Here is a 21,626-nt window from a genome sequence, read left to right as displayed (position 1 = left end):
GTGGGAAACCGACAAGCATAAGTTGTTGCACTCATCCTACTATACCATTTGAGAGACATGAAAGTTTGCAACAGTAACCACGAATGGCGCTCAATTCTCCTGGTATGCAATTATGCCAGGTAATCAGTTATGTTTCAATACTGCAATGGTTAAAACCTTCATTGTGAGAAGGCTTCATCACAGCACATGGTGCGTTAATATTATTGAGGTAAAATCCATCATTTTAAATTCCTGGCCAATGGAACTACCCCAGATACCGTTTCGCATATACTGAGAACATGACGCGCGACTGTGCGAAGGTTTACTGTGCTCTTTATTCGGCAGTCTAAAATTTGAACTACTCCACCCCTGAGGTATCCAAGTTCCACACGATCATGGCACGATGTTGTTAACTACGTTTTTAAATGAATCACCGTCGAGAACAACCTGCGCTTGATATGCCGATTGTACTAAAATAAAAGACGCAGACATGATGGGACGTGTCAGTACTAATTCATTCGTGTCTCGTGCAGACTTCATGCCTACAAGAATAATGCATGGCCTAAGAAGCTTAATAAAAGGACAACTGGTGCAGAATGCCCGACCATGATTATTTATAGTTTAATGATACTACTATTCGTTAGTTTGCAGCAGATCCAGTGACTTTTGTTGAAGAGCAAGAAAAAAGGCTGCAAATCTGGCAGAGCGATTTATTTCAGCTTGGATATGATGTCACGCCGTCTTCTGGCCATCACCACCTGTCAAATTGTCGGGTTTCTGAAAAAAAGCAGAAATCAAAAGAGAGACATTTGTATTAATGTAATGCAACAGCCACTCGTATCAATAAATGGGCTTTGCAATATGTGCTGAATAAGCTATTTGTGAAAAAAGACCGGAATTCGGTACGGCAAAATTTCGCTCGTTTATAACTACCAATCCTTCACATAGCTTAGACAACAGCAAAGTACGGAACACAACAAGCAGTACAAGTTCGGAGCTGAAAACGCGGATAAGGTTTAATACACATCTGCCATGGATAAGATTGTTCGAGAAAGAAAAGTGACCATACTATATTACCGTCGTTACTCTATTGGCCTTTCTGCTTCTTTCTAGGATTTTACGTGCCAAGACCAGTTATGATTATGAGGCACGCCGTAGTGCAGGGCTCTGGATTAATTTTGACGACCTGGGGTATTTAACGTGCACTATAACGCAAGCACACTGGCGTTATTGCATTTCGCCTCCATCATTATGCGGCCGCCAAGACCGGGATTCGATCTCGCCATCTCGTGCTCAGCAGCGCAATGCCTCAGCTGACAGAGCCACCGCGGCGGGTTCTATAGGCCTTTCTTTAGAAAATATTGCGCCCATCCAAAGACTTTCGACACAGTGCAGTCTTCCTCACAAGATGCACAATACATTGATACAGAAAGAAAGGAATGGAGCAGAACACTCACATTTTTTGCGGAGAAAGGTGCTGTAACCGAGACCGCCGAGACCGTATCCGTAGCTGAGCCCATAGCTGCCGAGTCCAAAGCCATATGCGGGAACTCCGTAGCCAAGGCCATACCCAAATCCGGGAGCATGGTGCACAGTTGACACAGCGGCCAGTGGAGCATGATAGGCAGCGTAGGCAGGAGCACCGAAGGAGTAGCCGACCGGGTAGCCGGCGTAGCCGGCAATGGCACAGGTGGCCAGGGCGAGGAGGACGCAAGCACGGATCTATTGTAGAAACAAATAAAAAAGGTACTGATGATGTCACGTAGCTCCTAATTTTATTTTGAAATATGTTTTTATGGAGCACAGTGAGAATAAAGCAACATCAATAGTTCTCACAGAAATTTTGATATTGATTGAAATACTCTAAATATTTGAGAATATATGAGCGAAATACTTCTCCTAATTCTGGGTCATTTTCTAATGATACCTTAAGTAATTTACATATATTGATGCGTTTAGAGACCCTTATAACTCATTAGATACCTTCCGTGCTTGGCGACACTTTCAGTTTACAAACGTCGAAAGCAAAATAGAAAATTGCGCCGAGTAGCTTGTAAATAGTTCTTAAGGCTTGTAACCCATCCCTATTTTAAAATGGGCGCAATAAAACTGGAACAGCGTGGAACCTCACCATGCTGGTAGTTGGCGCTAGCTGTGCAGATGAGCAACTGATCAATCCAGGAATATTGCAGTCTTTTTATACTGTTGCAAGCCAATAGCGATTGCGATGTTTTGCTTGAATTTTAGTGTTTTCTCCATGAAGTGTATCTTTGGCTAATGTGGAAATCTACTTGAAGTAGCGCATTACTTTCGATTATTCATATGCCGCCTGCCAAGCCGTTATTGACTGTTTGGCTATGCTGTGTGTGAGGTTAATCGCAGTAAGTGATAAGGGCGCGGAGTACGACCGAACGCATGCAAACAGACGTCAAGACATAACAGGCCTTGAACGCGTAGCTTCTTTAAGAAACACCCATATGAAGGTGTGCTTTTATTTTACGCGCTTTCACACCGGCAACTGCATAGCATAACGTGTCTATTTTCGTCACGTCGCCAAGCGGGTAACTGCTGTTTGCCGACTGGGAATCGGTATGCTGATCCCGCGCTCGCGAAACACACAACGCGTTTCTTGGAAATTACCTTAATGATGTGACAGAGTTCCACCGGCTGGAATTTTGCAGTACTCGCAGTATTTGCGAGTGGCAGCTTGAGTTCTCTCTGGTTGTTTCGAGCTCTATGAGGTATTATCGACATCTGTACTTGTGCTGCGTTTATACATTACGACGTGTGAATGCGATGCTCCTTATGTGATAATGGCTAGAATAATTTATTTTAAACCTCAGTTTTCAACATGTTCACTTGCAAAACTCGGTGTTGTTCTCAAATAAGAGATAATGTAACTCGTAAATGTGACACCTCAGAAAGTGCAGTAAAAACGCAACACGACTATCAGGACAGAATTTAAGACCACTTGTATTTGATGTAACATGCTTTTACACCACGCTTCTAGAAATTCCATCATTTCTAGATTGGTGCGGGAGATGGTCAAATAAGGTTATAAATGAAAAGATAGCAATAGTGAAATGTGCCTCATAATACGTTAGCATTACAGCATTGCACATAAGATAAAATAAAACATTACTAGAGAGTAGACTAAAAAGTCACAAATGAAGCAACCAAGAAGCAAGCAAAACTTCGATGAGCAAACCTACGCACTGCAATGGCAATGGGACATGGGGTAAGGGGAGAAACACAAGAATGAAAAATACTCGAGTTACATAGCAAAGGCATGGTCAGGCGTACTCCGAAACATCGTAATAACGCATAACATTGCAAAAGAAATCAAGAGCGTGACATTATGCCCGTTGACGTTGCTACGCAGTGAAACACGAGCTTATCAGATGGCGGAATACGTAGGCACAATCACGTCATTATGTTGTCACAAGCTATGATCATATGCATGCCTAATAGGAATCACAGCTAATATACGAAAGCCTGGTAATATATTTGACGCATTGGATATAAATTGAAAAGGCTGCCAGACGTTGCCGCAATGTGGTGGTGTATATGTTCATTTCATGCTACCATTTTACTAGTCAATATGAACTAAGTCACGTAAGCGTAAAATCCAGGGAGGTGAGCGATTTAGTTGTGCTGGCAACACAATAAAGAATGCAAAGAAAGGGGAAAGTATCATAGTTTCGCCATAAGGGCGATTGCAATGAATCCGATAGCAACATGTTAGAGTATTACCCGAAGTGTAAGGCTCGTAGCTGCAGTGGCAGTGCAAATTGCAGAAAAAAAGGTGGAAGCTTACACTTGGCCGCGCAAAGCTCAAAACACAGTGGCCGAAATGCCGACACCGCGTTCCACCGCGTTGCAAAGCCAACAACGCGTTCCAGCCGACCCGCTCCGTGAATTTGTGTCTCTCTCTCGGACTTACGGCCGTCACTGCACGTTGCATAGCGCAGCTTGCAACACCGACACCTTGTTCCAATGCCGACAACGCGTTCTAGCAGACCCGCTCCGTGAATGCGTCTCTCTCTCGTTCTCATTTTCTTTCTCTCTCTCCCGCGCATATAGCGCACAAAACCTCTTCTTCACCTCTCATAGCATGGGCACGAGCACGTGCGAACGCGCCAGCTGTGGACGACGACGACGACGCTCTAACGCAATCTTATGGTTCGCATAAATGCGTGTTGGCAAGCGTGGCTGTATAAACTAGTGGTTCAGCCACTGTCGGATCCCCAAACCACTAGTGAAAAAGTGTGTACCCGATTGGGTGCCCCGCATGGAATGCACATGAAACAATTCTAAAATTATGAATTTGTCAATACGTGGTTGACTGTTATACCAATGCAATAAAGAAAAAAAAAACATCTGTATAAACTAGTGGTTACGACGCTCGCCTTGGGACCGTGGGTACGCGGGTTCGAATCCCGCCTCAGCAAGAAAGTTCAGTTTCATTTATTTATTTCTTCATTGCTGATGATGATAGTTTCTTGATACGAACCACAAATTACGGCTGGAATAAATAGCTTCGCTGTTAATAAACGTAAGCTGACTAATTAAATATATGCTTTGTGGCGTGTGTAGACACACGTACACAGAAACCTCGATGACCACGCGAAGCATCGATTAGAACTACAGGGTCTTAATTGTTGGCGTTGTCGCCTTGTGGTGACCTCGCGTTCCCGTAGGGTGGTATTCTCACGGCGGGCACGATGCGTGCACGGCGCTTTTTGAACTGCAGGGTTTTGTCGACGATGTCACTTAGCCTCGGCCTCTTGTTCCCGCAGCGCCTCGTCTGGGAGCCTCCGGCGTTGAGCTGCAGCTTTTGCCGCACAAGCAGCCGTACACTCTGCGTGCATCGAAACTAACACAGTGGTCTTTGCACGTATGCGGGCCCGCCTTGCTTCATTGCGATTAGCGTATGAATCTTGCGCGATCTGAGGGACGAAGAACATTGCTGCGGAAACAACGCACTAGAGATGGGCAAAACGGCTCACATTAGTGAGCGGCTCGGAACGGCTCAGCTCACTGAAATGAACCGGTTCATTTGAACGGCTCACCGGTTCACTTAAAAGTGTAACTTGTGTTATGCATATTCTATAGTTATGTGGCTTTGAAAAAAAAACGATATATGCATAATTTAATAACTGTGTTATTGGTATTTTCGCTATATTTAGAGAATATTTCTAGATATATTAAAAGCGTGACTTTTTAGTTGTAATGAAGCTTGCTTTTGTGATATTGGGGATAAAATGCTTATGATACTGTGACAGGCAGCATGCGACGTACTTTTTTCCAAAAAAAATATGTAACTTCATCGTCATTACAGAAGCTTGTCCGTTTTTGTGGTACTTTAAAATCAACTTTTGTCAAACTAAGAACAAAAAAATGACTGTACATTATGTTTCAACTTTATTCATTTATTCACATATGTACGTTCACTCGTTCACTATAATATGAGTAAGCTGTAACGCCATGCAAAATGAATGTAGAAATCATTTCTTGAAGTACAATACAAAAATCATACGAAAGATCCACAAAACTGCCACACGTACCATTCGTTTTTTTTTTCACTTGAGTGCGCGCGCGATATTGGCGATCATGCCATCATACACCAGGGCAAAAAAGAAAAAAAGAAATGAAGTTCTATTACAACACAACAGATCGTTGGCCTCGTTTTATGGACGTGCTAATGATACACGCTCAGAAAATGCACTGAAGTGAACGTCATGGGCGATATTTTCATGACTACACTAATTAGCACAAATGAAGACCAGGACGTAAACTGTACGTTCACCTCTTGTCGTTAAAGCGCCCCTAAACCACCCAGAGGTCGAAATTTAGTTGTGGTGTTGCAGTTGTGCGCGAGTCTACAACGAACACGTAGCCGCGAGAATTTATCGAAATGTTGCCGTAATAGCGAAGTTACACGCGTTTGATGATCGAAAAACAGCCCTCGCTCATTTCGTTCTTTCCTTCGCTACTCTCCTCAACGGCCGGTCTCCCCTCCTCGCCGAGTGCTTCTCGAAAGGTCACGTGACATACGTCATCGCCAACGCGCTTCTCAAAACACTGCAGACTTCCGGTCACGTCCACGCTAGCGGCCCATATACCGACGGCGAACCGTCCGCCAGTGCCATAGAACGTCTGCCGCGCGAGAGGTGTCCAAAGTAGACGGCAGTTCGGCCGGCGCCCCGCCCGCTGCACCATCAATGGCCCAATCGACGACCGCGAACCTGCACGCCTCCGCCAACGGCAACGAAAACATCAGCTGCAGCGGGGAGACGACGGGCTCGGCTGTGCTCGCATCGCAGCCGACGGCGCCTCTAATATCAGCGTATTTTTCTTCTTTGTGTACAAGTATTGCGAAGAGCGATAACAACGATAAGAAAATATTGCGGCTTGTGAGCGTCGGTATTTCATTTCAAAGCGCCGTCCGTTTTAGCTTTGAAGGGAACCAGAAAAGGCCTAGCGACGATATCGGCGCCGTCGAGCGATCAGCGGCGGTGAATCTGCCGCACAAATGAGTCCCGGTCTCATCCTCTCTACGTACGGCAAGGAAATCTCACTGTTCGTGAGCAAGAACCGCTGTTGAACGGCGGCCCGCGAATGGCAAACGGCGTGCGATGAGTTACCGTGCCGGTAACGTGGACTCAGCGCTTCTCGACTACCCGCTGTTGCTGCGGTGCCGGCCCGTATTATGCGAAGCGTACCGCTATAGACCCTGTGTTGCGCGCACTTCCGTAAAGGCCAACACTGTCGCACTCTGTTCACGCAGCTAATCAGACCGCTAAGCACGACTGTGTTGGAACGTGAGCGATTTGTCACTTGCGTTGCGGGCTGTAATTACCGATTCGCAAGGGCGCACAAAGGAGTAACACGACGAGGAATAGCAGAAAGTGCGTGTACCTGCTAGCAGACTAACCGGAAGTCGTAGGTTCTTGTTCAACTAATGGACATCGTTTCCGCAGTTGACATCACCAGATTCCTCCTGCTGGCATCATGACGACCGCTGGGGATACCGGAAAGGCGAGGGGAGGAGAATGGCATTGTTTTTTTTTTTTTATCTTGTGGCGCTCCCGCAGCGCGTAGCGCTGCAGCGTTTGGCATCGCTGATCTTGACGGCATTCTGAGCTCGATGCGCGTTTACTTGAAATGTTCAAAAAATATCTGAGCTGGTTTAGGGGCCCTTTAAAGACACGGAAGACCATCTTCGAAGTGTTATTTGACCAGCGCGCAAGGTGCGATCGGTGAGAGTCGTGCGACATCGTTCGAACAGCAGCAGGCAACGAACGGTACGATCCTTTGCCAATTAAGACTTCTTTACTTCTTCCCTCGGTGGCATCGGGTGCCAGACCATAAGACGCACAAAAAACCAAGGGGACTGCTGCGCACACCACACACTGCGAGCGAATACTAGTAGCGCGAGTTGGCCCACACTGGCCACCATTCGTCGATCAGAAATCGAAAAACATCGAAACCCAGCAGAAGACCCAGCTCTGAACGGTTCGGCACGGCTCATTCAAGGAGAGAGAACCGGCTTCCTCACTCCGAAAGAACCGCCGCTCACTTACTGAACCACGGCTCCCTCGGTCTTCAAAAGAGCGGCCCGCTCCTGAGCGCTCAGGAGTGAGCCGGGTCTTTTGAAGAGCGAGGGAGCCGAGGCGAAAAGAGCGGTTCTCAGGAGCGAGTAGGATCTCTTGAAGAGCGAGGGAGCCGGGGCGAAAAGAGCGGCTGGCTCCTGAGCGCTCAGGAGCGAGCCGGATCTTTTGAGCCGCTCTTTTGAAGAACGAGGGAGCGGTGGTTCAGTAAGTGATCGGCGGTTCTTTCGTTCTTCAGCCGAAGGCGAGGGGGTGAAGGCGACTCTTGTGAGGAAGGGCGGGAGGGCAGTTGCTTTCTCGTACCACTAATAGATGGCGCGGAAGTCGCACCCAGCAGGAGACCCGGCTCTGATGGAACGCATCGGCACGGCTCTCTTAACGCGAGAGAACCGGCTCCCTTTCTCCAAAAGAACCGCCGCTCATTTTTACTGAACGACCGCTCACTCGCTCTTTAAAAAGAGCCGCTCACAAGATCCGGCTCGCTCCTGAGCGACCCATCTCTACAACGCACCTTAAGGTGCTGTTGTATGTAATCACGGTGCCTTGAGTACTACGCGTTGTAAAGTGATGGCAGAAGCCGACAGGGTTTGCATGGCCTGCATATCTGAGTGGGCTGTTTTACAATTCGTTCCAGCAAGCAAAATTGTCTAACCAGAGATCTTAAAATCCAGCTTCTTCTATATGCAGCAGCCTGTTATTAAAATATGAGCACACCTAGACATCTTTCGCCACCTGGCGATCAAATTCTGAACCAAAAAAACATCGCGCCGGTAGTGTGCCTAGTGTTCTTCAGAAGACACGACTAAAGCAGTCAGTATATTTATGTGTTATTACTGATGACGGCGAAAAATCACGTGGAGTGTTTATAAAACGCGCCATGCATCTGAATGCGCTGGCTTTCCCGTGGGAAATTATTAGGTGTGTTCTATTCTGTTTAGTGCGGCATGCGCCTGTGGCCTAATGGTTAGAGGATCGCGATGTTGGGCTAGGGTTTCTCTGTCTGAATCATGCCATTGGACCGTTTCATTTATGTTTTTTTATTAATGACGAAGCTTTTCTTACCAACTTTACCATAACTTTTTCGTATCGGGCATTTTTCAAATTTCTTTCGTGGACCGATCCCGCAGATAGTGGAGAGCTGCGCCATTACAATTACAACACTTTAAGGATTGAGCTGTGATATTGTTTCGCACTTTGAAAGTCTGAGAACATGTATGATAAAAAGCATGCACTGTCAGGGTTATCTTTCATGACATTTCTTTGTCGGCTGACATATTTGAAATTCATAGGAACAAATTGGACAAGAATTTAAGACCTGGTATGAGCAACGTTAGTGATAGAATAGTGTGGCAAAACAGCCAAGTTTACATGAATTCAACAGCGGCGCATCGCATTTCCTAGCGCACCACGAGTAATGCGATGCGTCATCGTTCTAATGTGGCGCATTAACCCTGGTGCGATGGTGGCGGCACATAGTGTCGCACATCTTAGCCAAAGGAGCGCTTCCGGCGTCGCCACCGGGGTCGCCATTTTCTCACCGAACCTGCTGTCTGGAAGCTCGGCGGGTGCAGCAGATCTGCGCCAAATTCCCTTTCCATAATTCCTAATGCGATGCGATAGCGTTTACATACACTCCGAAAGTCGAAATTCAATGCAGCCCTGTCTGGCGCAATAATGTTACGAGCTTTCCTACGTGTTTACCCTGTTTACATGGATGCGACGTGGTAGAAACTGGCTGTAATTCTCTAATTTCCTTATCTTGGACATCAAAACTATGCGGGAAAGCCACGATGCGATGCGATGCGATGCATCGCCATGCAATGTGATGCGATGCGCTAGTTGTATTCGTGTAAAAACGGCTTTAACCCGCAAATGCAGCACGGCATATAGCATGGCATGGCTCACAGCACTACATATACCTAAATATATTCAGAGCTTCTCGGCAACGCTGACGCCGACGACGACGACGAAAATTTGGATGGAGTGTCCATATAATTGCAATTGTAATAAGAAGCATTGCTTGAAGTTCCGCGCGGATCCTGCGAGTACAGGGATGTACTTCATTAAAACTGAGAGCTGGGCGAGTTAGTGTAGTTCCTTTTTAAGAAAAAAACAGCGCGAAAAATACGTAGACGAGCAAACAAACGACAAACACGCGTGCTTGTCGTTTCTTTGGTCGTTCATGTCTTTTTCGCGCTGGTTTTTTGTTAAGATGGAGTACAGGGGAGTGGCTTTCCCGCATAGTTTTGATGTCCAAGATGGCGAAATTAGAGAATTACAGCCATATACAGAGACTCTATACTCGGTTTCAGACATCAGGTGCAACGCTCTGGAGGCTAGAAAGACATTTTGTAGCGGCTGCGTTCGCACTTGAATTTAGTTCGATGTTTTTTGGATGAAATTGTGCGAAACTCTTTTATATATACTATTCAACGTAACAAGTTTTAAAACTTAGCAACCGGCACAGTGTGATATACGGCAGCTAATGCGTTGTTTTAGATCATTTTAATCTTGGTTGTTCTTTTCAAGGTTTTATTTGCAGCCCGTCGCAGGGAGCCAGCCTCATGTGCATGTTCGCTCAAGTGAGCACCAATGGCGCGCAACAAAGCAAGGACGCAACGCGTGTTGACCTCGATGTGTAACAAAACGCCGAACCATTTGCTTCAAGGAACTCGCAAACGCAATTGCCCTGTTGACTCCAAAAGAACAAAATGCTTAAGGATCGCGTAGTGTAGACAGTTTAGAGCCCCATACGCACGGTCGCAGCCGTATAGTTGGTCACGCGACAGCGCCCGCCATAGAGCGCCTTCTGGTTAGCGTTAGCTCACTTGCGCACGACGACCTCGGCGGCCGCAGGTGCGGCTCAGACAGCCGTTATTTCGGCCATTGTAGTGAGTAGTGAATGCATTCACGACACAAGACTTCGGCCAAAGCTGCACAGGCAGTGTGAGTATACGTGTCAGTTATCCGTTCTGTCTGCACTACAATCTTATCGCGCGGAAGCTTACCAGCGGAAGGCGACAAATGTAACCTGTCAATTTCTTATACCTTTCATATTCATTATATTCTTGCCTTTAGAGTGGCTGATTTGTAAGGCAGTTATGGCCGTGCACCTGTTGTCGTTAAGAGTATGTGCAAAAAATATCGTTTGAATATAGACGCATCTGCAAGCGCAGAAAATCTCTGAATGCGAATTGCTTCGGACACTGTGTTTCGTTCTAACGTTATAACCACGTCATTCTTCACTGATCAGATAGCCTGAGCGGAGAATAGAATGTATTCGCGTAAGCATGAAAGAAACATTTTGCAAATGGCCGAACAATCCTGTTGTCTGATTCCCGGCGCACACATTTGGCATCGCTGCTATAGAAAGTGAAGTTGATGGAGTATGCCAGACGGTTAATTAAGGAAAATACAGCAGTAGCGAAGTTGCTTAAGCTAATTGTGTTCGCAATGAAACCGAAAAGACCAGACTCGCAATCTCGCAATCCGTGTGCTTTGTTCGTGTACTTGCTCCAGTCTTGTACTTTCATTTTATTTGTGCACGAACTCTAGTATGTCATCGCGCTTGCGTTGTGAGGACGTAGCGCTGGCTTGCATGCTTATCGAAGTTCGACGTTCCGAGATATTTTGTGCCAGCAGTGTTGTACCGCTGTGTTGTTGCTGCAGGTGGTGTTAGCCTGGATGACATTGCCGGTCATTGCCGTTAATTCGCTATCTGCGCAGTGCACAGACTGTTTTCTATAACAGCAAATCCGTCGATTAACCAGCACAAGCTGCTCATTCTTACGTTCCCACAACTGCAGAATATTAGCTAAGAATGTTGATAATAATAACGGTGATTTTGGTGAAAAAAATTTTACATACGAAGAACGTCGATTAGGAAATGCAATCTTTGTGTGCTTTTGTCGCCGACGTGTTTGATAAAGGAAATAGTTGACATTTTTTAAGTTAACGAACACATGCTCCTGCGCTGACTGCTTCCAGGCAACATTGTCCACTTCTAACGTGCATACATACAGCCGCTTATGCCCTATAACGTTTGGAACAAACAACAACATGGACGTGCCTGTTTTTTGCCTCTTGCATGACTGCGATGACAAATAATGGAACGTATTCCCTAGGTATTCGCGTACGTTAACCCTTCCTAACACGGGATTGGAGCAAGTCATATCGACTTGTTTGATTTGTATATATGAGAATGCAAAGTGTGCATGCTGACATGAATGTGTGATCAGAAAAGTAATATCAAGAGAGCGTTCGTAGTTTGTGGTCATTCTCGCTGCCGTATACAATATTTAAATAGCACATTTTCGTCCTGTAGATTTAAAACAAGTTTTATTTCAAAATGTTGAATCCGCCATGGCTTGGGGTAACATTTGTTGGGATTTCGTGAATGACTTCTGTAACAAAAATAAGAGGAGAGGAATAAACACGTATAAGGTCCGGAGCTGTATATCAAGGATACTGGGACAAAGCTGTATCGCCAGAAGTAACGATTTGCAGAAGTTCTATGGAACTCTAACCAAAAATGTTTAATGTTCTGAACTTGGATTATTTATGAAGGCTTTCTACAGCATAATACGCAAACAGAAAAAAAGAAATGAGAAAGTCCATATCGGGGTTCAAGCAAATAGCTCACCATGCAATGTGCTATAACTGGACCGGAAACACCCCTTGCGATATGCGCTTTCAGCTGTCCCATTGTGCGGTGTGCTGCTTGCCGTATTCTTTGTAGGCTCTATAAATAGTCGACTGAGAGTGAAATCCTAGAACATTTCGCATGAACACCCAAAGCTGAGGAGCAGATTACATTTCATTCCTGAAATCTCCTATTCCTATCAAGCCGCGTTTTAGTGCATTGTATGAATGATACTATTCTAGTTATCAGATAACTCTATAAGAGCCTTCGTAAGAGCTGTTTCAAGACCATATATAGTAGCGTATACGTACATTACTTGTGCACTAGGGTCGAATAACCGAGACCACCGAGACCTTGTCCGTAGCTCAGTCCATAGCTTCCAAGCCCGTAGCCATGAGCTGGGGCACCATGGCCAACTCCGTAGCCGTATGAGGACAGAGAACCAAGTGGGGAGCTGTAAGCTCCGTAGCTGGCAGGAACTGCGCCAGAGTAGCCGTAGGGATAGCCGGAGTAGACGGCAAATGCACAGGTGGCCAGGGCCAGGAGGATGCAGGCACGGATCTGCAAGAGTACAAGGTTAAAGATGCATGCTTTAAACTTGAGGCGACAGTTATGCTGAAGAAACCATGGATACCTGGTGCATAATTTGACAAGACCGCATGAAAACAAAATTGGACGGAGGAATGCAGCACAAGAATTACTCGGTTGCAGCTGTGTAGCTTCTACTATTGTGCACACGTTATGTACTACGCAGATGCCGAAGTATAAAAATAAGTTTGTCTACGAAACAGAGAGCATTTAATTAGAAAGTCTACCCCATGGTGCATCGGCAGAAGGTTGGTTACATTTAGTAGTGAAAATTGTAAAAACGAGGTACCTTCATATTGCGACTACTCGTGTTTCAAAGAAACAATAGCGCCAATTTCCAGACAAAGTAAACATGTTTCAAATCATTCTTAAACACGCTCTGTTCGGACAACCATGCGGTAAAATTTCTACGACAAACGAACTACATCATTATTTTTATTGAAGCAAGTTGCCGATTCTTCTCTACTTAACACAATAAGACTCGTTTCGTCACTGAAATCTGGATGCGCTACGATGTATCTGGCGGATTTGTAATAAATTCATAGGGCTTTTGCTTTTCAAGAAGACCCTCTTCCTCCCACGTTTAACAAAAGCTTTGTATGTGTTTTCGACTGCTACATTTTCTTAGGTTGTCCTTGATTTCGGTTCCAGAATCTCAAGTTGGCTTCATTAAGATTCGTGTATCTCACTATTCTATTCTGGCCTAAAGAAACATGATAACAGCTGGAGACATTTGATATAAAGGTGATTTTACCGTTAAATGCAAAACTATGCCATAAAATAAGTTTTCTCTCTGGAAAGCGTGGGAACTTCAAGGTTTCTGGCAAGTAAAATGCGTGAAATGGCGCTTGCTGTTCTCTCCTTGATGCGTAGTACATCCATGGGCCCCACAACTCTAAGACATCAGAACTGTCAGTTCACTGCTGACATTGATGTTCCTATTGATGTTGAGACATACCTGTATGTACTTTCTACCGATAAAGGAAACACCTGCTGATTCGAAGGGTAGCTTAATAAACGTTGGCAAATATGAGACACTTCGCAGAGGGGCTTTGAGCAACATCCCACGTAAGTTGGCTTATACGTTCAAAGATTTAGGTTGATAAATTGTATTTACTTAACATCTGAAATTACTCACGATAGGTGTTTACGACAGATATATGCTCCTAAGGGTTAGGGCCTTACTATGCGGCATCAAAAGAACCTTCAGGAAAGACTGGGTTCTCTGAATCAATATGTAGCTTTGTACCTAGGAAGCATAATAATCCGAGCAGTGCAGCCTGATCATTCGCGCTTCGCAATGAGCAAGGTGATTTGAAACTAGCATAAACACTGCATAGCCAATAGTTTGAAAGGCAGTTTTTAGTCTGTGAGGGATTTATATTTTCGAATATGCGAAACTGTAGTTGTCGGGACATCTCATAGCATCAGAGCTGGTTTTGTACAAGGATTGATAGCACAGCAGGAGCGATGGTGCATTTTTTTTTTCAGGAACGCCAAACAGTTATTTCAAAATACGGTATTCTTAATTAGCTGCGGTTATTATGTCAACAGGTGACCACGAGATGCGTCAAAATCTTTTCTACTGTAAAGATAAAATTTGCTTGTACGGAATCTGCTTGGCACTTAAAAAGTTAGTCAGAGTCTTCTGCCAAATACTCGTAAGGCATCTTGAAATCCGGCAACTCACTTCAGAAAAAGAAGTCAGCAAGCTTGCGTACTTGTTTGCTCTCATATATATTTAGTGTCTGATTTAGTGCATATTATATGAATGATTTGTATATCTACAGATCATAGGAATAAGCACTGAAGGTCCTTCTCCATACAGACTTAAAAACTAGAAATATTATTTGTAAGTTTTCAAATGTTACATCTCAAAAGACAGAGAATGTTCTGAAAATATGCCAGGTATGCCGTACAAATGAAAGCTCGCAATAACGCTTCTGCGCTATTTCAATCACCACAAGTCGTATGTTCTTACCATGGTAGAAGGAAGCAGCAGATGTTCACAGTAGCACTGATGGAGCTACGCATCGAGCGACCGACTTTTATAGTAAGAGCTCCACAGTGCGCCACTCTTGTTTTACACTGACTGGTCTACTCTTTTTCTCACGCAAACTTCCACTTGCAAAACTCTGGCGCCTCGTGTGCAATGTTGCCTAATATGTATTAGTTTATGTTCGGCAGCAATAGTGGCCTAGGCAGTAACGGCTGCGTTACGGATTGCCAAGCAAAAAAGAGGGCTTCGCAAGTTTTTGCGTTCACCGGTAAAACACGTATATGGTGCTTAGCATATTTAATACGCAATTTTATTTCTCATACTGACATACAGGAACTGTTCACAGGAGTACGTGCATACTGGTCATCTAGACATGCGGTTAACTCTGATCCCTACTACCGAATGTTTAAAGTTAAAACGTTATACAGAATGATCGATATTAACAAAAGTCAGGAAGGTAACATAATTTTGCAATGCAGAAAAACGCAGAGCCAGATGAGTTATATCTTGTCATTCTCATTATCTGTTTCTTGTCTTCGTCTGTTTCTTTTTTCTCTGAAACAAAAATGTTATAGAAAATGAAACGGAGACTGTTTCATTTATGTAGTACATAAATGTTTTCGGGTCGCGTGTATACAAAGAAAGTGTAATATCTGCCAGGTGTATTTCATTTATACAGTCACACAAATACCTAATAAATTATTAGAAACGTGTAATATCTGAAATTGAAGTCAAGTTCTTGCTCGTAGCTAGAGATCCAATATTGTGTGTTAGCCACCAAGCTGAATACACTAGAATAGTCAAGAGCTTTACTGAGAAGTCCTGGTTTTGTGATATAAATTGCCACAATATTTGTGTGTGGTCACAGGCTACCAAAGATAAAATTTCTTGATTTAGCATTTTTATAGTTCCGTTAAACCAACAGTTTATTCTTTTTGCAGCCACTGCGTTACTCGACGTAACCATTTTTTTGTTTTTGGATTGCGGGACGCAATGCTCAATGCTCCTGGTAGGGAGGACCAGCGCAAGCTGATAAACAAGGACAGTAAAACAGCAAAGGCCAATAGCCTCGTGGAGTGAGCGGACCACCCACCTTAGTTGAAGAAAAAGAATCACTCTTTCTCACTGATTCAGATTAATAAACATTTATTCTCTCTCGCTTTCTCTCACTGACAAAAAATGCATCTCATCAATTGAATATCCTGTCATGTTTGTTATCTTGCTGCTTCAAACAATATAGTGAATGTATCTGAAAAAAAAAAAAGTTGAGTGCAACTCCGGGCGCTTCACTAAATAGGTGTGCTGGAAAAAGAGGCGAATACGTTCCTTTATCTACAACTGCAACTTTAATCAATATTTCAGCAATATTTGAGCAATGTTTGTTCAATACCAAAGGCTTCATACAAAACTAATTGGCAAAGGATGCGTGAGCACCATCAATTGTAACACTGCCGCTATATCTAAGGGTTCATTTCCAGCAGAATGAGTGCCTTACCCTGGAGAAAGCGAAAATAAAAAGTATGAAAGGCTGATTCAATGCAGTTTGGATAAATAATTGTACTTTGTTGTGAGAACCGCCTCTTTTTAATTGTCTAGCTTCTAAAAAGAAATAATAACAGATGGGTGTTAAGAATTTTATGACAAAACAAGTGCATTGAATGAAATATGACAAAAAGAAACTTCCACTATCGCTGTAATGAGCAATTCTTGAGGAAGTGTTCGCATTCACAAGCCACGCAACCCACACAGGTCTGTATGTTAACTGCGGTATTAATAATGAATATGGCCCTGGTTCCTAAGTTTGTCTTCACAAATATTTCATAGAGAAAATGAGTACCATACATTCCCGGCTGAAAGGCCTTGACATAAGCTCTAAAAACTTATTGTCGGTCCGATGTGTTGTGACACATTATGGCTGCAATGATCGAATGAAAACTAAAAAAGTTATCGAAAGAAAAAAATCAAGCTGAACACCCACATTTCTTGCGGAGGAAGTTGCTTCAGGCCAGACCACAGAAGTATATTTTGCATGAAAGAAAGCAATATTCCCCTGCTTATTGAGTTTTCTTTGAAAAAAAAAATGTAAGCGCTGAACAATGATAACACCGATGACTTTTCGTGACATCAGAGTCTGCAATCTAATAAGGAGAACACTAAATATTATAAGAATACCCTCTTTATTTGTAAAAGGCAAATTACAAGGTCTCCAAACATTATCCACTGCTTTTATTTATTATTGTTTATTATTATCCTTGCTTATTGCTTGTAGGGTCACAGTCTGCGGCACTTTTTTTCGCGGGCGATCTGGTGGAGGATGTTTGTAGCGTTTCTAAAAAAAATGGTAATTTCTTTGAACCAAGATTCCTCAAATGTAAACATTGAGAAATGTAGCAGCGTCATGCTGGCTCCTGGTGTAAAAAAGATTACGATTCATGCCGAAGGAAATGGCACTGCTACAAAAAATATTCCAGCTGTTCAACAAGTTGCACTGTGCTACGTGAGCTATATAGTGCCTTCAATGCAGTGACATGGTTAAGCATCAACACATATTTTCGCAATATAGATCACACGAAGAAACTGCTACCACTAAAACAAAACGTCTATATGTTTTGTTTTCGTTCTTCATATGATGCTGCTCACGCTTTATGAACATCAGCGCCTCTTGCAGATAAACATAATACAAGTTTTATCAGTATATTTTGTTCTATGCCAGTGTGGTAACGACCGGAGAGAAGCGACAACTGTACAATTACGGTCACGAATGGGGTTTTCAAAAACTGTCACCATCAGTGCTCTTAAAGCGATAGTGTGGCAGCCGGAAGCTGGCCCCTACATTGTCAAGAAAATTTCTTACTACGCAATCTATTTAAAGCAGTTTATTCAACAATCGAGAATAACACACATTCTCCTGTATAAGCTATAAACAGGAATTATTTCTAGGTTGTTCCCAAGGATTAGAGAATGCCAACATTACCAGTACACGCGAAAGTTAGAGCGCAAGTGTACGAAGAACAAAATTTGTCAGTCGTCTAGAAGTCCGATACGTGCTTTACCGCCTAACTCGACTACGCACGAAATCTTGTTTCCTTGCTGGGAGTTTTGCAACAGCACTGTCTTACCGAAAAGACCACCAAGGCTAAGATTGTTGCGCCATTTAAACGAATACCGAAGAATTGATATTGCCCACGAGGCACCGAACTTGCGCAAATTGAGCGTTGCAGAAAAAGAAGAGCACACCACTAGGTTAAAAACAGACGGGAGGTTTTGCAGAGCTCTCACTATAAAAGCGCTCTCTGTCAGCACGAAAATTCGTCAGTTGCTCCTGTGAACATCTGTTACTTCATTCCACCATGGTAAGAGCATGCAACCTGTGTTAATTTCTATGGAAAAGCTGTATCGCGAGATATACAAGCTAGAGTTCCTGCACATGCAGCGATTCATTGTCTATGTTGCGCCAACAGCGAAAAATTCAGAAGCATTGCACACCCGATTATAATTTTTCCCCGGATTCAGCTTCAAATATTGTTCAGCTGCTTTATAATTTAACAGAAACGCTAGACATCGTGTGAAGTAAAACACCGAAAAGTTTCCGCCACACGATTCATACGAGCATACCTGTTCATTATATTTTTTCTGAGTTCGGCATTATAATGAGCTTGCTCTTCCACATCCTTAAGGATAAAGCTTTTAATGTTCTTTTCATGACGTGGCGATCAAGCGCACCAGAAGATTAGTACGCTATGTATGCGTGCGGAAGCGATCTGTGGCAGTGATGGAAAAGTCACAGGGTTAGATGTACCACACTTGTGTCACTGTGAAAGTATTCCGTTACAGTTTGATAGCGCTTTTGATTTCACGGAGCATATACTGGGAATGACCTTCCACAAGCCACGATTTTGCATTAACCAAAACGCCGAAAAGAAAAGCGGATATGTATGTAAAATTTATAACCTTATGGTTCATTTGGTCTCATGTTTGGGATCTGTTGTAAAAAGAACTTTGTTTTATCAGCCAGAGCTAAATCACTGATGAGAATGTAGGATTATGTTTCGGAGCGCTCCTAACTGTGCGAGCTTTGCCTCTATTGCTTTTTCCTCAATACCACAGAAAGTTGGCTGCCAGTGCACATTATAGAAAACATTTCTAAGGGATTCGTTCGCTGTTTTATCAGCAGCGCACAAATGGCTACGGCCCTCAATGCGCTATGCGTAGGTTCACCAATACAGTTACGGCTGGATCACTGGAAAGCAAGTGCCGCACATAGCACTTTTTCTTTGTTATAAAGCAGAAAGCCTTAGCACTGCTTTCCGCTATATAATATACATAAAAGAAGAATATATATATATATATATATATTCTTCTTTTATGTATTATTTTATGTATTATTCTGTTTACTAGGCGGAGTATAATATCTATATAAATATAAATATTATACTCCGCCTAGTAAACAGAATAAGTTTAAAAGCCATACGCGGATAGCCTTTCCGGTTTCTGCTAATGACTTTCTTGCTAGAGCCCTCCTATTTTGAACGCCTTTAACAGCTTGCCCATCCCACAAAGTCGACGCACGGTTGAGCAGTCGAGTTTTGAGGCACTCATATTGCTCATTCACTAACATGCGCCATAATTCCCAACGAAACTGCTATTCCTTGGGGTGTATAAAGCACCCAGTGTTGCAGGAATGAGATGGCATTTCTTTTTATTCGAACGGAACTTACCGCGCCTCTACCTCTACAACTGTTCCAGTGTACTCTTATAAGCGCACGAAAACTCCAAGAAAACAAATATTTCGCTTTCATGTAAGGCCAATTATCTGTTTTAAATGCGTATGGCGGCCGAGGTAGGTGCGTTTTCACGTAAAATTCTTTTTCCTAAAGAGTCGCATACCTTCCACCGAGGAACCCAGTGATTGACGTTAATTTTCTATGCAATTGATAGCTTTTTATTGTCGACGCTTTGTCGAGTGCTATGGATGCGCTTTTATGTGTACCCATTACCATTACCTTTCATCACATCTTGAGATCTTAAGGAAGACCTCCCTGTTTGCACTCCTGCAGATCCGCTTCTGCATCCTCCTGGCCCTGGCCACCTGTGCATTTGCCGTCTACTCCGGCTATCCCACCGGCTACTCTCTCGGCGCTCCTGCCTCCTACGGAGCTTACAACGCCCCACTTGGTTCACTGTCCACGTATGGATATGGCCTTGGCCATGGTGCGCCAGCGTATGGCTACGGATTGGGAAGCTATGGCTTGAGTTACGGAAGCGGCCTTGGTGGTAGTGGCTATTCCACCCTACTGCACCACAAATGTAAGCGCAGCAATATATTTTTCAGCTTGGATGACTTTTGACTTCGTTTAGACTTTGGCTTGCAACTAGACATATAGGGTTACTACTCGAAGAAAACTAAACAATTATGACATGAAGTATAAATGAAGATGGCAAGAATTAACACTATTGCGTTTCAGAACTCTTTTTACCCGTTTCTATAAATTACGAAGAACTCAGCGGTAAAGACAGCGTTAGAAGCAGATGATGGTACACACTTTCGATGATATATTTCTTCGTGTAAGACTATTTTCAAAGATTTGTTTTTAGCTGAATTATCACAAGTATTGTCACGTGCAAGCGTCCCTGAAAACAGGTTTGCGTAAAATGCATATATCAAGGCGTTGCGCTAAAAATATTACTTTAGATACCTTCGTGATGCTTATATGTACCATTCTGCAAAAAAAATATTTATCTCATCAGTGGTAGTATGTTATAGCTCTTTCTTCAGGTTGTTCGCTATTGAGCTTGGCAGACAGATAGACATACAAGGAACTTTATTAAGGTCCTGAGGAGCCAGCCATGGAGCCCCAGAGAGGCCCCTGGCTAGCCGTTGGCTAATCCCATGTTGGAGCCGGGAGGCCATGCCTTTCTGCTCTCTCACGGGTCCTCTGGACAGCCTTGGACTGGTCTTCCTGTTTAGTGCTCGCGATGGCCTTCTCCCAGTCCTCGCTGTTGTTGAAGTCGTGTAACACAGGGCACTGCCAGAGCATTAAGTTTCTTCTTTTCTTTCTTTCTTCTTTTCAGAAATTCATCCAATAAAGGCTGGTGACTGTGGTTTCAACTTGTAAAGCAATGACCACTTTGGAATAAAAATTGTTTTAAGTAGGCGATTCGTCACTGCTTGATTTTTCTCCCGTCTATTCTATGTGACACTTAGTCGAGGCCGAAAGTGCAAGTGCTTTTGTAACGTTTCCTATCGGGTCACACACTTATTGGACCTAATTCTGAGTTCACACAGGGCCTTTTTACAATCATGCAATTAGAGGTGTCCACACCCTCAATGTTGTAGGGAACGCTGCCCGCTACTTGATCAGATAAGCCTGTAATAATAGACAAGAGTTCATCCTAAAGAATATGAGAAACCATTTGTTGCACTTATAAAATGTGAATTTTAAGCATTAGATTGGGCCTTGTCGAAAGCGTAAATATTTTATTTGCACTATCGCACTTAGACTCTACATTCTTTACAAGAAACTATGTCTTCGTCTCCCAAAAGGCAGCGCTTTCGTCTCATCGGACAAACCACTCTTGCCTAGAAAATTGCATACGTCCTTTGGCTCCCCGTCACATGCACGCCGCTTGCAGTGCCCTAATTATAAGCAGCAGCAGAAACGCACAGTGATTCCCGTGTGTAAAGTTCCGTGCGTTATGGGCGTGTGCGAAGCATCGACCAGGCCGACATGGTGAAGGGCGAAAAACTGCTTGCGTCCTTTATTGCGCTTCCTTATAAAGACACGCCAAGAGCAAAGAGGGGAAA

At 43.7% G+C, this 21,626-nt stretch overlaps 1 protein-coding gene and 1 long non-coding RNA gene across 4 annotated transcripts in view; one reads left to right on the top strand and one right to left on the bottom strand.

Moving 5' to 3' along the window:
• The window catches only part of LOC125944003 (uncharacterized), a 51,375-nt gene that overhangs the window by 6,555 nt on the left and 23,194 nt on the right, over positions 1 to 21,626 (top strand). The window contains exons 2-3 of one of the 3 annotated variants that reach the window (XR_007466050.1): positions 19,879 to 20,128; positions 20,894 to 20,971. This is a non-coding gene — a long non-coding RNA (uncharacterized LOC125944003). Of the gene's footprint in view, positions 1 to 18,042; positions 18,175 to 19,878; positions 20,129 to 20,893; positions 20,972 to 21,626 lie in introns of those variants that run through there. The other 2 variants (XR_007466049.1, XR_007466048.1) reach the window with 2 other exon arrangements.
• Positions 1 to 21,626, bottom strand: part of LOC119444836 (keratin-associated protein 19-2-like) — a 51,280-nt gene that overhangs the window by 12,190 nt on the left and 17,464 nt on the right. Inside the window, exon 2 of the mRNA XM_049663692.1 lies at positions 12,588 to 12,795. Coding sequence (XP_049519649.1) covers positions 12,588 to 12,795 — 208 coding nt within the window. The remainder of the gene's footprint in view (positions 1 to 12,587; positions 12,796 to 21,626) is intronic.

This window comes from Dermacentor silvarum, chromosome 3 (assembly GCF_013339745.2).
Source record: "Dermacentor silvarum isolate Dsil-2018 chromosome 3, BIME_Dsil_1.4, whole genome shotgun sequence".
NCBI lineage: Eukaryota > Metazoa > Arthropoda > Arachnida > Ixodida > Ixodidae > Dermacentor > Dermacentor silvarum.
Note: the sequence above shows the minus strand (reverse complement) of the source record. Positions and strands in the feature narration are given on the sequence as shown.